This window comes from Apium graveolens, chromosome 2 (genome assembly GCF_009905375.1).
Source record: "Apium graveolens cultivar Ventura chromosome 2, ASM990537v1, whole genome shotgun sequence".
Lineage (NCBI taxonomy): Eukaryota > Viridiplantae > Streptophyta > Magnoliopsida > Apiales > Apiaceae > Apium > Apium graveolens.
Genome location: NC_133648.1, coordinates 47,101,896 through 47,116,327, shown reverse-complemented (window position 1 = coordinate 47,116,327; position 14,432 = coordinate 47,101,896). Strand labels below are relative to the sequence as shown.

At 38.8% G+C, this 14,432-nt stretch overlaps 2 protein-coding genes across 2 annotated transcripts; both read left to right on the top strand.

The window, feature by feature from the left end:
- Positions 1 to 290: 290 nt before the first annotated feature.
- Positions 291 to 1,517, top strand: LOC141689207 (wall-associated receptor kinase 5-like). The gene has a single exon (XM_074493418.1). It carries the CDS (start codon positions 414 to 416, stop codon positions 1,515 to 1,517), a length of 1,104 nt encoding a protein of 367 aa, XP_074349519.1. The 5' UTR covers positions 291 to 413.
- A 10,177-nt stretch (positions 1,518 to 11,694) lies between these two features.
- On the top strand, positions 11,695 to 12,189 carry LOC141689198 (uncharacterized). The gene has a single exon (XM_074493407.1). It carries the CDS (start codon positions 11,695 to 11,697, stop codon positions 12,187 to 12,189), a length of 495 nt encoding a protein of 164 aa, XP_074349508.1.
- Positions 12,190 to 14,432: the final 2,243 nt, after the last annotated feature.

Sequence of the window (14,432 nt, the reverse complement as noted above, 5' to 3'; positions counted from 1 at the left end):
GAAAAATCTTAACCCTCTGATTAGTTGGAAGGAATATTTTCAAGGAGGAATGGAGAATTGAGGAAAACAAACCACATATGTGCGGAACAAGATTGATGGTATTGGTAACCAGAGTATGGAAAAGAAAAGAAAACGAGTGTATTCCAATTTTTTTCTACTTGGATAAACAACGATGAAACGTTGACCAAATCTAACAATGCATCTAAAAGTACCACTTAAATATTTCGAGAAAAAGCAGCCAGCGAAAAGTGCTCAGATATTGATAGTATTAACTGTTCACTATGGTTTGAATTACAGGTGTGAGCACGAGCCTGTTTGTTTTAGTTGTGGGGAGTACTTGGATATATTGGTTGCTGGCAAAAAGAAAGCATATCAAACAGAAAGACAAGTTTTTTGCACAAAATGGTGGATTTATGCTAAGAGAAGAGCTCTCCAGAGACAACGAGTTAGCGGAAACAACCAGACTGTTTACTGAAGAAGATCTCAAAATGGCCACAAGTAACTATGATGAAAGTGGAATCATTGGCCGAGGGGGATATGGAACAGTTTACAAAGGAGTGATATCACCTAATAATATAGTAGTTGCTATCAAGAAGGCCAAGCTAAGCGAACAAAGCCAGAATTCACAGTTCATCAACGAAGTGATCATACTTTCCAGGACCAACCACATCAATATAGTAAAACTGATAGGTTGTTGCTTGAAGACGGAAGTCCCCTTGCTAGTTTATGAGTTCATTACTAATGGCACCCTCTCCGACCATATTCATGGTAAAGACATTGGCACCTATCTTTCGTGGGAATTGTGCCTACAAATAGCTGCAGAAATTGCAGGAGCAATTGCTTACTTGCATTCTGCCGCTTCTCCGCCAATCATTCATCGAGATATCAAAAGCACCAACATACTACTTGACGAAAATTTCATTGCAAAAGTTGCAGATTTTGGGGCCTCAAAACTAGTGCCTCGAGATCATGCTGAAATAGCTACATTGGTGCAGGGGACATTTGGATATATGGATCCAGAGTACTTCCATTCAAGCGAACTAACTGAGAAGAGTGATGTTTATAGTTTTGGAGTGCTTCTAGCAGAGCTTATCACAGGAGAGCCTGCAATATCCTTCGACAGACCAGAAAAAGATAGAAGTCTAGCGGCGTACTTCATATCTTCGGTTAGGACTGGCAATGGAATGCCTAGTATCATTCAGAAAAATTTAGTTCATGAGGAGAAGAACATTCAGCAGATTAAGCAAGTAGCTATGCTGGCAGCAAGGTGTTTAAAAGTGACGGGGGACAAAAGACCAAGTATGAAGGAAGTAGCAATGGAGCTAGAGGGTTTAAAAACAATGGTTGAGCATCCATGGGTAGACAAAGACTCGACTAGTGATCATAATGAGACTGAGTACTTGCTCAACGAGAGTGTGCTTTCAGACGCCATTGGCAGCACTAGTTTTGGTTATAGTTCAATAATTGGATTCGATAACACTAGTATCGAAATGACAAGGAAAGTACAATTTAGATGATGAAGCATTACATGTGTTGTAAATCTCACTAACAAATATAGCAACATAGAAGCAAGTGTATAAAGAATTTAGCAAGTTTAGGCCAAGACCACAGTTAACAAAACAAAACATGCAGGTAAACAAAATCAGTAACTGAAATAACGAGGAGAGAAAGAAAGATGTACCCGAAACCATAGCTTTTAACAGTGACTGAAATAAAGGTTTACAGATACAAAATGCCAAGAAAATGATCACAGCTGAGTCACCAGGCCTTGCTCGAAGTCCTGACTGCTCTTGAAGAGAATATTGCCCCTACCTGCTGCGTTTGGGATGCGCACAATATCTCCACCAGGATAAAACAGCTCGTAGTTTATGTTAACAGCAGCAACAAAAGCTCCACTTCGACCAGCACCTCAGTCGCCGGAAAATATCAGCACTTCAGGACTTGTGGGAGAGAAATGCAGAGAGGTTGAAGAGAAGAGAAGAGAATGTAGTGTGTAGTTATCTTATACATTCAGTTTAGCCACTATTAATAGGAGAGGAAAAATGAAACTGTCAACACACTTAATGTCTGAATTAAACTGCTTCATTAATGAAAAAATCAAAACTGATCAGATTTTGAATTTAAATTATTTGTAACAGCTTTTCACATTAACACCCACATTATTATCAGAACTTAAGTTAAGTTCTGATTTGATTCATCAGTACTTAAGTTTTGATTCTGATATCAGAATTTGTTAAATTCTGATTTTATTCATCAGTTCTTAAGTTTTGATTCTGATATCAGAACTTGTTACAGATCAGATTATTTGCAGGTTCAATGTATTTAGACTAAGCCCACTAACAAAGTGACTTAGCCTATTTCAGTACCCAGCCCAATAATTCAGTCACCGATAAATAAATTCGAATTAAAATAATTCTCAAATAAATAAAATCCTCGCCCAGGTCGCCTCGCGTACGCGAGACGCCGAGACATTCGCCCAAATCGCCCTTCGACCCGACCCGGTCCGGTCCGGTGCGGTGCGTGGCGGGGCGGGCGTGTGTGTGTGTGCGCGTGAAGCACATAACAACACAATGGACCATCACACACCTTAGTAGTTGTATACTACTCATGTGGGTAATACCATATAAAGCACACAACCCCCTTTATTTATTTCAATGTGGGACAAATATTCTCAAATTTTTTCAAGCTTTTCCAAGCTACTTTCAACTCTCATTTCATATGGATTTCATTAAGAAAATTCTTAAAACCATACATGAAAATTTAAGTTCAAATATCATTGAACAATTTCCAATCATTAGATTTTAGGATTAACATCAAGAACATAATTAAATTAAGCTCTAAAATCCTAATTTTCTAACAATCCCCCACAAATCCATACAGAAATGCGATCAATTTCCCATCATGACTTGTTTTTCAGAGTCGGTACCCTTCCGGGTTTGAACCCTCCTAATTCCTCTACTTCAATGGCTATCGGACTCAGATGGAATGTTTCACCTTGAATCTTAATCCGTTTAGTATAACCATATTCCATAGACGACGACAAGTCAAAGGTTATGGTGCCAATCTACGGCTTTGAGACATTAATGGTCATGTCTCGATCCTGTTCGTCGAATGCTTCAAGGATTAACCCTATCCTCTAATTGCGACCACACAATTACATTCGCTTAGCTGGGCATCTCCAGAGATATACTGCCTCTATCTCGTCAAATGACTTGATCCCATTCAGAGTTTTACCACTCTTGCTAATCTGGCAGTGTCAGTACCTATAGGTTTACAGGGGATAGACTCAGATACTATAGTATCATCTATGTAGCAAAGGTACTACCAACTCATCCTTACAGCTTGTTATTACCCATTGAATACACTTCGAGGGATCTCCTCTCATGTGTATTGGGTTCCCACTGTTGATGAATTATGATGGGTTGACAGTCCCATCCCCAACCTTGACTTAAGGACCACTGCAGGTTCCAGTCCTTTAGTAAGAGGATCAACTATATTATTCTGAGTTCCTATGAACTCTATAGCTATGATCATATCAGTCACTAAACCCCTTATAGACTTGAGTCTAACTTGGATGTGTCTCTTAGTTTTAGAATTATGCTTTTTACTGTTAATCTTGTCGATAATTGTTCGACTATCACAGTGAATAGCAATAGCAGGAAGCGGTCTGCTTACTACAGGTATTGCAGACATAAGTCCGTATAACCATTCAGCCTCCGTCCCTATGGCATCAAGTGCACACAACTCAGCCTCAAAAGTAGACCGAGTAACTATAGTCTGTCTGCTTGACTTCCAGGATATTGCTCCACCAGCCAAGGTGAACACGTATCCAGTCACTCCATTGGAACCAGACTTCTTAGCTATCCAACTTGCATCACTGTACCCTTCAAGCACACCAGGAAATCTCCTGTAGTGTAAACTAAGGTACATTGTGCCTTTTAGATATCTAAGTACTCTATCAAGAGCATCCCAATGAGTTCTATTTGGACAGCTTGTATATCTAGCCAATTTAGACACAGAATATGAAATATCTGGTCTAGTGCAGTTAGCAAGATACTGCAAGCTCCCAATAATCTGAGAATACCTTAACTGAGACACAGGCACTCCTGAAGTATTCTTGACAAGGGCAACTTTCGAATCATAAGGTGTACTAGCGATTCTACACTGTGAATAACCATATTTCTCAAGTATAGATTTCTCTATATAATGAGATTGAGTCAAGGTTATTCCTTCAGTGGACTGAATCAGTTTGATTCCAAGAATCACACTTGCCTCACCCATATCCTTCATTTCAAAATGCCTTTTCAAGAATTCTTTAGTCTCGTTAATAATCTCAATATTAGTTCCAAACAATAAAATGTCATCCACATATAGGCACAAAATAACACACTCATTACCTTTAACTTTAGTGTAGACACACTTATCACTTTCATTAATCTTATAACTGAAAGGCAATATAGTTTCATCAAACTTTTTATGCCAATCTCTGGGAGCTTGTTTCAAGCCATAGATGGACTTGATCAACTTACATACTTTCCTTCCATTGCCTGATGCAACAAATCCATCAGGCTGATCCATATAAATTTCTTCCTCAAGTTCACCATGAAGAAAAGCCGTCTTTACATCCATCTGATGGATGATAAGACCATGGACTGAAGCCAATGCTATAAGCATTCAGATTGTTACCATTCTTGCAACCAGAGAGTATGTATCAAAATAATCAATTCCTTCCTTTTGCTTAAAACCCTTAGCTACCAGTCTAGCTTTGTACTTATCTATTGAGCCGTCAGGGTTCAACTTCCTTTTAAAGACCCATTTGCACCCAATAGTAGAACACCCAGGAGGGAGATCAACCAACTCCCATGTTCCATTAGAAACAATAGAGTCAATTTCACTCTTGACAGCGCCCTTCCAGTGCCTTGACTCAGAAGAATCCATAGCTTGCCGGAAAGTTAAAGGTTCGTCCTCGATATTGTAAGTGATGAAATCACCTCCAAAATCCTTGACTATCTTTGCACGCTTACTTCTCCTTGGTTCCTCTAGTTCCTTAGGACTAGAGCTACTACTAGGTTCCGCCCCCACATTTGTCATCTTTTTCACATGATCAGGAATAGAACTTGATGTGTGAGTAGGATCTTCCTCAGAAGTCGTTTCAGGTATTCCAGTCTTCATAGGGTAGACATCCTCAAAGAATGTCGCATCTCGAAATTCAACTATCGTGTTTGCCACTATACCATCTATGTCAGATTTTAACACTAAAAATCTCATAGCTGTAGTGGTTTCAAGATAGCCCAGAAAGATACAGTCAACAGTCTTTGGACCTAGTTTCTTTCTCTTGTGTTCAGGAACAAGCACCTTAGCAAGGCACCCCCACACACGAAGATACTTAAGACTAGTCATCCTGCCTTTCCATAACTCCAAGGGTGTTTTATCCATGTGTTTCAGAGGAACTCTATTCAAAATATGGCAAGCCGTATTTAGAGCCTCTCCCCACATATATTTAGGCAACCCAGAGTTAATAAGCATACTATTAATCATATCTTTAAATGTTCTGTTCTTTCGCTCAGCAACCCCATTAGACTCTGGTGTGTATGGTGGAGTAACTTCATGAACTATACCATTGTTTGCACAAAATTCATTAAAAGCATTACTCGTATACTCACCACCTCTATCAGATCTCAACCTTTTAAGTAACTTACTAGTTTGTTTTTCTACTTCAGTTTTATATATAATGAATTTACTAAGTGCTTCATCCTTATGTCTAAGTAAATAAACATAACAGTATCTACTACTATCATCTATAAAAGTAATGAAGTATCTAAACTGGTCCTTGGTCAACACACCACCAAATTCACAAATATCAGTGTGTACTAAATCTAACAAGTCTGAATCCCTAACAACGTTATGAAAAGGTTTCCTTATCTGTTTAGCAGACACACATACTTGACATTTAGAATTCTTTTCTATGGTATATTTTGGAATCAACTCTAAGTTCATCATGTTCTTAAGAGCACCAAAGTTTAAATGACCTAGTCTAGCATGCCATATATTTGAGGATTCAATACAGTTAACAGTAGGAATAACATTATTATTCAAATTTCCCAAAACGGGATCCGCATTAATAACAAATAAACCATTTGACAAGTAACCCTTGCCAAAGAATGTACCAGTGTGAATAAGAACTACTTTATTACACTTGAACGAAATTTCAAAACCACTAGAAACTAAACAGCTTCCACTTATTATATTTCTACGCATGTTGGGAACATGATGCACTCTCGTCAGAGATAGAATACGTCCTGAAGGGAACTTCAGATCCACGTTTCCAACTCCATGTACTTGAGCAACACTAGCATTCCCCATCTTCACAGTCAGGCTATGACTCTGTTGATAAGATACAAATAAACTAATATCAGCACAAATATGTACATTAGCTCCAGTATCTATCAACCATTCATTTGACAGATAGGTAGAAAATATCACAGGGTTGTAGGATACATACCGGTCAACGTCGGTTTCAGAAGCCGTAGCCTCACCAACAACCATGTTCACTACAGGCCCACTTGCGGTTCCAAGCACAACATTTGCTTGCGCTACCTCGGTTTTCTTCGCTTTCTTCGTAGGGCAGTCCTTACTCCAGTGCCCAACCTGCCCACAAGACCAGCGTGGTTTGTTTGCCTTGGGTTTCTTGGCCTTGTCCTTGTCACTCTTAGGTTTATTACTATTAGCTTTCTTAGCAAAAGCCTTCCTCTTTTGTCCTACAGTTGCTATGTTTACCTTTGAGGTACCGTGTTCAATTGGCATCACATGTCCCTGTTTGGACTTGTGTTGTTCTTGCACCGAGATGTCCAGCATAAGGTTGGTCCAGGTGATCTCTCCTTTCTGTCTTTTCAGGGAGAGAGAGAACTCTTCCCAAGACTTCGGGAGTTTTTCAATCACACTCATCACCTTAAACTTCTCCGGGAGATTCATTCCAGACTCCTTCAAAGCATGCACTATCATCTCGAATTCATGCACCTGCTCAGTCATGGACTTATTGTCCACCAGCTTGAACTCGAGGAACCTTGCCACAGAATACTTTTCTAGACCTTGTGAGTCAATATTATGTGTCTGGTCCAGCTTCTCCCATAAGAGTTTTGCAGAGTAGGCATCAGAAGAATAGACATCAAACAAAGTGTTTGTTAGTGCCGCCAGAATGGCCGCCCTAGCCACTCCATCCTTCTCAGCCCACTTCGTAAAAGCCTTAACTGTGTCAGCCTTCTCTTGATCCACTACTGGTTTCTCATATTCCACAACCGGCCACAGACCCTTTATAGTCAACCACAACTTCATCCTTTTCTGCCAGCGAGAAAAGCCAATGCCACCGTTGAATTTCTCCGGTAAACCGGTTAGTTCAACATCTGTGGGAAACTATAGGTGGTCCAATCAATGGCACCAGCAGTTGCACCCGAACTGCTACCACCACCAACGATAACCTCACTTTCGTTAACCATTATGCTAAATTCTATATAACTAATATTCTCTTCAAAAATGTTGTAAATCTCACTAACAAATATAGCAACATAGAAGCAAGTGTATAAAGAATTTAGCAAGTTTAGGCCAAGACCACAGTTAACAAAACAAAACATGCAGGTAAACAAAATCAGTAACTGAAATAACGAGGAGAGAAAGAAAGATGTACCCGAAACCATAGCTTTTAACAGTGACTGAAATAAAGGTTTACAGATACAAAATGCCAAGAAAATGATCACAGCTGAGTCACCAGGCCTTGCTCGAAGTCCTGGCTGCTTTTGAAGAGAATATTGACCCTACCTGCTGCGTTTGGGATGCGCACAATATCTCCACCAGGATAAAACAGCTCGGAGTTTATGTTAACAGCAGCAACAAAAGCTCCACTTCGACCAGCACCTCAGTCGCCGGAAAATATCAGCACTTCAGGACTTGTGGGAGAGAAATGCAGAGAGGTTGAAGAGAAGAGAAGAGAATGTAGTGTGTAGTTATCTTATACATTCAGTTTAGCCTCTATTAATAGGAGAGGAAAAATGAAACTGTCAACACACTTAATGTCTGAATTAAACTGCTTCATTAATGAAAAAATCAAAACTGATCAGATTTTGAATTTAAATTATTTGTAACAGCTTTTCACATTAACACCCACATTATTATCAGAACTTAAGTTAAGTTCTGATTTGATTCATCAGTACTTAAGTTTTGATTCTGATATCAGAACTTGTTAAGTTCTGATTTTATTCATCAGTTCTTAAGTTCTGATTCTGATATCAGAACTTGTTACTAATCAGATTATTTGCAGGTTCAATGTATTTAGACTAAGCCCACTAACAAAGTGACTTAGCCTATTTCAGTACCCAGCCCAATAATCCAGTCACCGATAAATAAATTCGAATTAAAATAATTCTCAAATAAATAAAATCCTCGCCCAGGTCGCCTCGCGTACGCGAGACGCCGAGACATTCGCCCTTCGACCCGACCCGACCCGGTCCGGTGCGGTGCGTGGCGTGGCGGGGCGGGGCGGGGCGCGTGTGTGTGTGTGTGTGTGCGCGTGAAGCACATAACAACACAATGGACCATCACACACCTTAGTAGTTGTATACTACTAATGTGGGTAATACCATATAAAGCACACAACCCCCTTTATTTATTTCAATGTGGGACAAACATTCTCAAATTTTTTCAAGCTTTTCCAAGCTACTTTCAACTCTCATTTCATATGGATTTCATTAAGAAAATTCTTAAAACCATACATGAAAATTTAAGTTCAAATATCATTGAACAATTTCCAATCATTAGATTTTAGGATTAACATCAAGAACATAATTAAATTAAGCTCTAAAATCCTAATTTTCTAACAACATGCTTGTAAATTCAGACCAGTTCACAAGTAAAGTTGCAGTTAAAGGGGAATCTTTTATGTAATTTAGCCTTTTACGTGTTTTCTAAGCCTCCAGGGTGTTGTCTTCTACATTGTGCATTCCTTTTAAGTCAACTTAATGATACTTTGTTCTTTCTCATTTGGTTTTATATCCTCCATCAATGTGTAGCTAGATCATCTGAATACTGAGTCAAAAATCTTAACACCCTTTTTGGTTGGAAGCAATGGTTTGAAGGAGAGTTGAGGAAAGCAAACCACATACTTGAATTGAACAGAGGATGAAAGAGGGGAAACACGAGAAGGAAGAAACCACATCAGAGAAGTTGATATATGAATAAGATAACTGTCAAATGAAAGCATTCCAATGAAAAAATATGGCCTGAATGTTGATTGAATAATTGCCTAAAATGTAACACATTTAAAATTGGATTTATGATAGGGAAATGCTAAGAAAATGGGACTGATAAGTATTTGAGACAGGAGGTCCCTCATTATTAATAGTTCCCCATCAATCAAAACCTCATCAAACACTAATTTTTAGCATGTGCTCATTAAGACATACTAGAAAAATTCTTTAAAATTAAAAGGAGCATGGAATACTATACTTTAAAGCTATGTATTAATATTTCAGTTGTAGCTACTATCTTGTACACATAAAGTGAAAGCCAGATTAATGTATTCCACATAGGAATAGATGCAAATAAACAAATAGAATAAAGGATTTTACGTCCAAAGATATGATAGTGTCTAAAGTGCGCAAGCTTGTCATAATAATTGTAAGTGATGCAAGAATTCTAAGTGATGAAAGATTGATTGATAAATAAATGTTGAAAGAAAACAAATTATTACGTTTTCTATGAACTAAATGTATATCAAGTGTCAAAACTGAATGTGAGAGCTGTTTGAGTGTTTTATATATGAAAAGAACTGTACTTCATATTAATAAAATTGATAGATTACATATGACTTAAAATAGAAAAACATTTTTGTCTTGTTTTTTGACATGTGTTGAAAGTTAGCAGTTTTGTCGTTCTTGTTCTGTCATTTTCAAGTATTTAGCATCATCTCGTAAAAGTTTCATAGAGTGATTATGGAGAGTCTGAACCACGTAATGAATAATATAGTCTTGGAGGATGATGAGGAAGAAGAATTATTTTTTGAGGAGGAAGAAAGTACAGAGCAGCAACAGTATACATGCAATGCCAAACTATGTCTTGTGGGTAGGTTTTTGACTGAAGGATCGCTGGATTTTCAGGCAATGCAACAGACACTTGCAGCTTTGTGGCATCCAGGAAGAGGTGTCTATATTAAGGAACTTGATGTTAACCTTTTCTTATTTAAATTTTACCATGAAATTGATATTAAGAGGGTTATCGATGGTAGCCCTTGGATGTTTAATAGAAAAGTGCTCATAATATCACAGATGCAGGAATGAGTGAATCCAAGGTGTGTTCCACTGAACAGTATAGATCTGTGGGTGCAAATATATGATTTACAGCCAGGATTTATGACAGAAAAAATCATCACAGAAGTGGGAAATCAACTGGGAAGGTTTGTATCATCATGTCAGTCGAACTTTAAAGGAATATGGAGAGAATATTTCAGAATTCGAGGTACACTGGATCTGGCAAAACTTTTGAAACGAAGGATGAAGATGCGAAAATATGGCAATGAATGGGGATGGATCACATTTAAATATGAAAATGTACCTATATTCTGCTTCATATTTGGGATAGTGGGACATTCAGAAAAGTACTGTAGTTTAATCTTTGAGAAGCCAGAAAATGAGATAGTGAAACCGTATGGCATATGGATGAAAGCTCCTATGAGAAGACAGACAAAGTTGATAGGTTCAAAATGGCTCCGAAACGGGGATGGGGAATTTCCGGTGACAGCTACAGACGGTGAAGAGTCCCAGAAACATGATCCCGTAAAATCATGGGAAGGATCAATGAAAGCAACAAAAAAATTGGAGATTGATAATAGTAGTTACAAGGATGCCACAAAGCTATAGACGGTGAAAGATCAAAAAGGACCTGTGGGAGGCGTAACAAACGCTACTCAAATTTCAAATAGTGATGATAAGGTGGATGCAAGGGCGGGAAGAAGGGGAGTGAAAATTTTAGAAAATAAAAAAAGAAGAACGGACCCTGATCAAACCACAAGCCCAAGCACATAAATATATATGGGCTCCGAAGAGGAGGATTATGAGGATATGGACCAAGAAAAAGTTGACGGACCAAAAAACGTATATGTGGCGGGTACCGGGGATCGGGCTCGCCTAGTATTATGAATGTTTTGGGCTGGAATTGCCATGGTCTTGGACCTCCATGGGTTATTCAATTCCTCAGAGATATTGTGGTCCAAAAAAAACCTAATATCATTTTCTTAAGTGAAACTTTATGTAGAAAAGATGGAGCAGAGCGAGTTAGATCAGCACTTGGTTTCGAGGGTATGCTTTCGGTGGATTGTCAAGGTCAGGGAGGAGGGCTGGCAATGCTTTGGAGAAATAAGGATGAAGTTGTTGTAGAATCTTATAGTATGAACCACATTGATGTTATAGGGAATGTCCAAGAATGCACTAATTACCGTTTAACAGGTATTTATGGTGAACTTCGAAGAGAATTTAGACGATCAACTTGGGACTTGATCAGAAACCTATCAAGGGATAATAACTTACCATGGTGTCTCATAGGAGATATGAATAATGTTCAGAGTCAGAGTGACAAAAGGGGGGGCGTCCCTATCCTACATGGCTGATACAAGGTTTTCAAAAAGTCCTAGAAGATTGCAGGCTAACTGATATGGAGTTAAGTGGCTACCAGTTCACATGGGAATGGGGACGGGGTACAAACAAATGGACGGAGATTCGACTGGATAGAGCTTTGGTATCCCAAGAATGGTTAATGAGTTTTCAAGATGCTAAACTAACAAACATGGAGGTGTCAACATCTGACCATTGTCCAATTCTTCTTGAGCCAGTAGTAGAAAAGATTAATGCAGGCCTAAGAAAGTTCAGATTTGAGAATGCATGGTTGCATGAACCAATGTGTGGAAAAATAGTAGAAGAGACGTGGGCCAGTAGTTCTTCAATCACGCTTGGCAGTAAGCTTAAGGAATGCTCTAAATCATTGGCGAGTTGGGGACAAGAAATCACTGGTAGCTTCAAAAAAAGGATAGACCAAAGTAAGAAAATCATTAAAATGGTGAGAGGTCGAAGGGATGAATTATCAGTTAAGCAGTTTCAGGACAAAAATAAAAAGCTGACAGAAGTCTTGACTCAACAAGAGGTGTTCTAGAAGCAGAGATCAAAGCAACTGTGGTTGCGGGAAGGAGACTCAAATAGCAATTTTTTTCATGCAAGTACAAAAGCAAGAAGGAAAGCTAATCGTATCAGTTCTTTGAATGATGAAATCAGGAATAATATTGATTGGGACTCCGGTCTTCAAGAACTCATGATCATATATTTCAATGATTTATTTGAAGCATCTGATACGGAATGGAGAGGCGTGGTCGAGTATCATAGTCCTATAACAGGTGATCACAATGATAGTTTCTTACAACCTGTTACCTCTTAGGAAGTTAAAAAGCACTTTTCCACATGCATCCAGACAAGTCATCCGGTCCGGACGGGATGAGTCCTGGGTTCTACCAAAAACATTGGCATATTTTGGGTAACGATATTACGAGAGTGGTTTAACATTTTCTAGACATAGGCATGTTTGAGGAGAGGATGACAGACACGAATATAATCCTTATGCCTAAACAATTGAACCCAGTTATAATGCAAGATCTTCGTCCCATCAATTTATGCAATGTAATATACAAAGTCATCTCAAAAGTTCTCGCTAACAGATTAAAGGAAGTTATTGGCTTGATTATTTCCGAGAACCAGAGTGCCTTCATACCAGGCAGGTTAATTACTGACAATGTAATGGTAGCACATGAAGTGATGCACTAAATGAGGAGGAAAACAGCAGGGAAACAAGGATGGATGGCGCTCAAGTTAGACATGAGCAAAGCCTATAATAGGGTGGAATGGGGTTATCTTCGTGCCATTTTAGAAAATTTGGGTTTCAATGAAATAGTAGTTAATAGATTAATGACTTGTGTTACATCTGTTAAATACAAAATTTGCAACTCAGGGAAAGAGTTTGGTGATATTGTACCAAGTAGAGGACTCCGTCAAGGAGACCCTCTTTCTTCCTATCTGTTTTTGATTTGCACAAAAGGTTTCTCTACGATCTTGAGGAGATATGAAGCATGCCGATTGTTGGGTGGTATAAAGATGGCTAGAGGGGCTCCAACCATTTCTCATATGCTCTTTGAAGACGATTCTTACATCTTCTGCAAAGCGAATTTAGGAGTAGCATCTTCGGTGGTTAGAATGTTAAATGTTTTCGAAAGAGCATCAGGACAGAAAATAAACACTCATAAATCAAGTGTTTTTTCAGTCGAAATGTTTCTAATGCAGCAAAACAAGACATATGTAGGGTCCTGCACTTTAACGAAGCAGAGGATGGAAGTCACTATCTAGGTCTCCCAATTTCAGTTGGAAGAAACAAAAGTGTTATGTTGGGATACCTGAAAGATAACATCACAAAAGGGTGAATAACTGGGACAACAAGTGTGTATCGAGAGGGGGTAAGGAGATCCTTTTGAAATCTGTGGCACAAACTATTCCTTCCTATGCAATGCAAATTTTTTTGTTACTAGTGGACTTATGTAGGGATATGGAAAGAGTCTTATGCAAATATTGGTGGCGATCTGCGAAAAAGGATAAAAACAGCCATTGGATGTCTTGGGAGAGAATGTGCCAACCAAAAATTGCAGGTGGAATGGGTTTTCGGAATCTATACGATTTTAATATTGCACTTCTGGGCAAACAAGCTTGGAGACTCTTAATTAATACTGAGAGTCTGGTTTCAAAGGTTTTTAAAGCAAGATATTACCCAACTGGTAATTATCTAGGTGCGAAACTAGGTGGAAGCCCAAGTTTTGTATGGAGGAGTATAATGGAGGCTCAAAATGTTCTTAAGGCAGGTGCTATAAGATTAGTAGGAGATGGTACCACAATTAGTGTGCTGGCAGATCCATGGTTACCACACCCGACTAATGCATTTGTTACTACTAACTCCGAAACTTTACATGGTGCTACAGTCAACTCACTTTTTGAAATAGGAGAACACAAGTGGGATGAGGAATTAATTTCAGATATATTCGAGGATAGAGATGCCAGTTTAATCCTTTCTATTCCTCTGAATAGCACGGATAAGGATGGCTGCTTGTGGAACAAAGAGAGGCTGGGAGTTTACACAGTAAAATCTGTATATGTGTGGCTTCAACTTCAAAAAAACCAGTCATTTAATCTGGATAATAGTAGGTGTTGGAAGAGGCTCTGGAATTTGAAGATTCCCCCAAAGGTCAAGAATATGATATGGCGTGCAGCTACGGGTTGCCTTCCCACTAAATCTCAATTGCAGATGAAGCATGTTAACATAGATAATGTGTGCCCTCACTGTCAACTGTGCCCAGAAACCAT

What these genes read in the sequence shown, in the direction of transcription:
- LOC141689207 (XM_074493418.1), top strand. Translation starts at nt 414, where the DNA reads ATGCTAAGAGAAGAGCTCTCCAGAGACAACGAGTTAGCGGAAACAACC.
- LOC141689198 (XM_074493407.1), top strand. Translation starts at nt 11,695, where the DNA reads ATGGAGTTAAGTGGCTACCAGTTCACATGGGAATGGGGACGGGGTACA.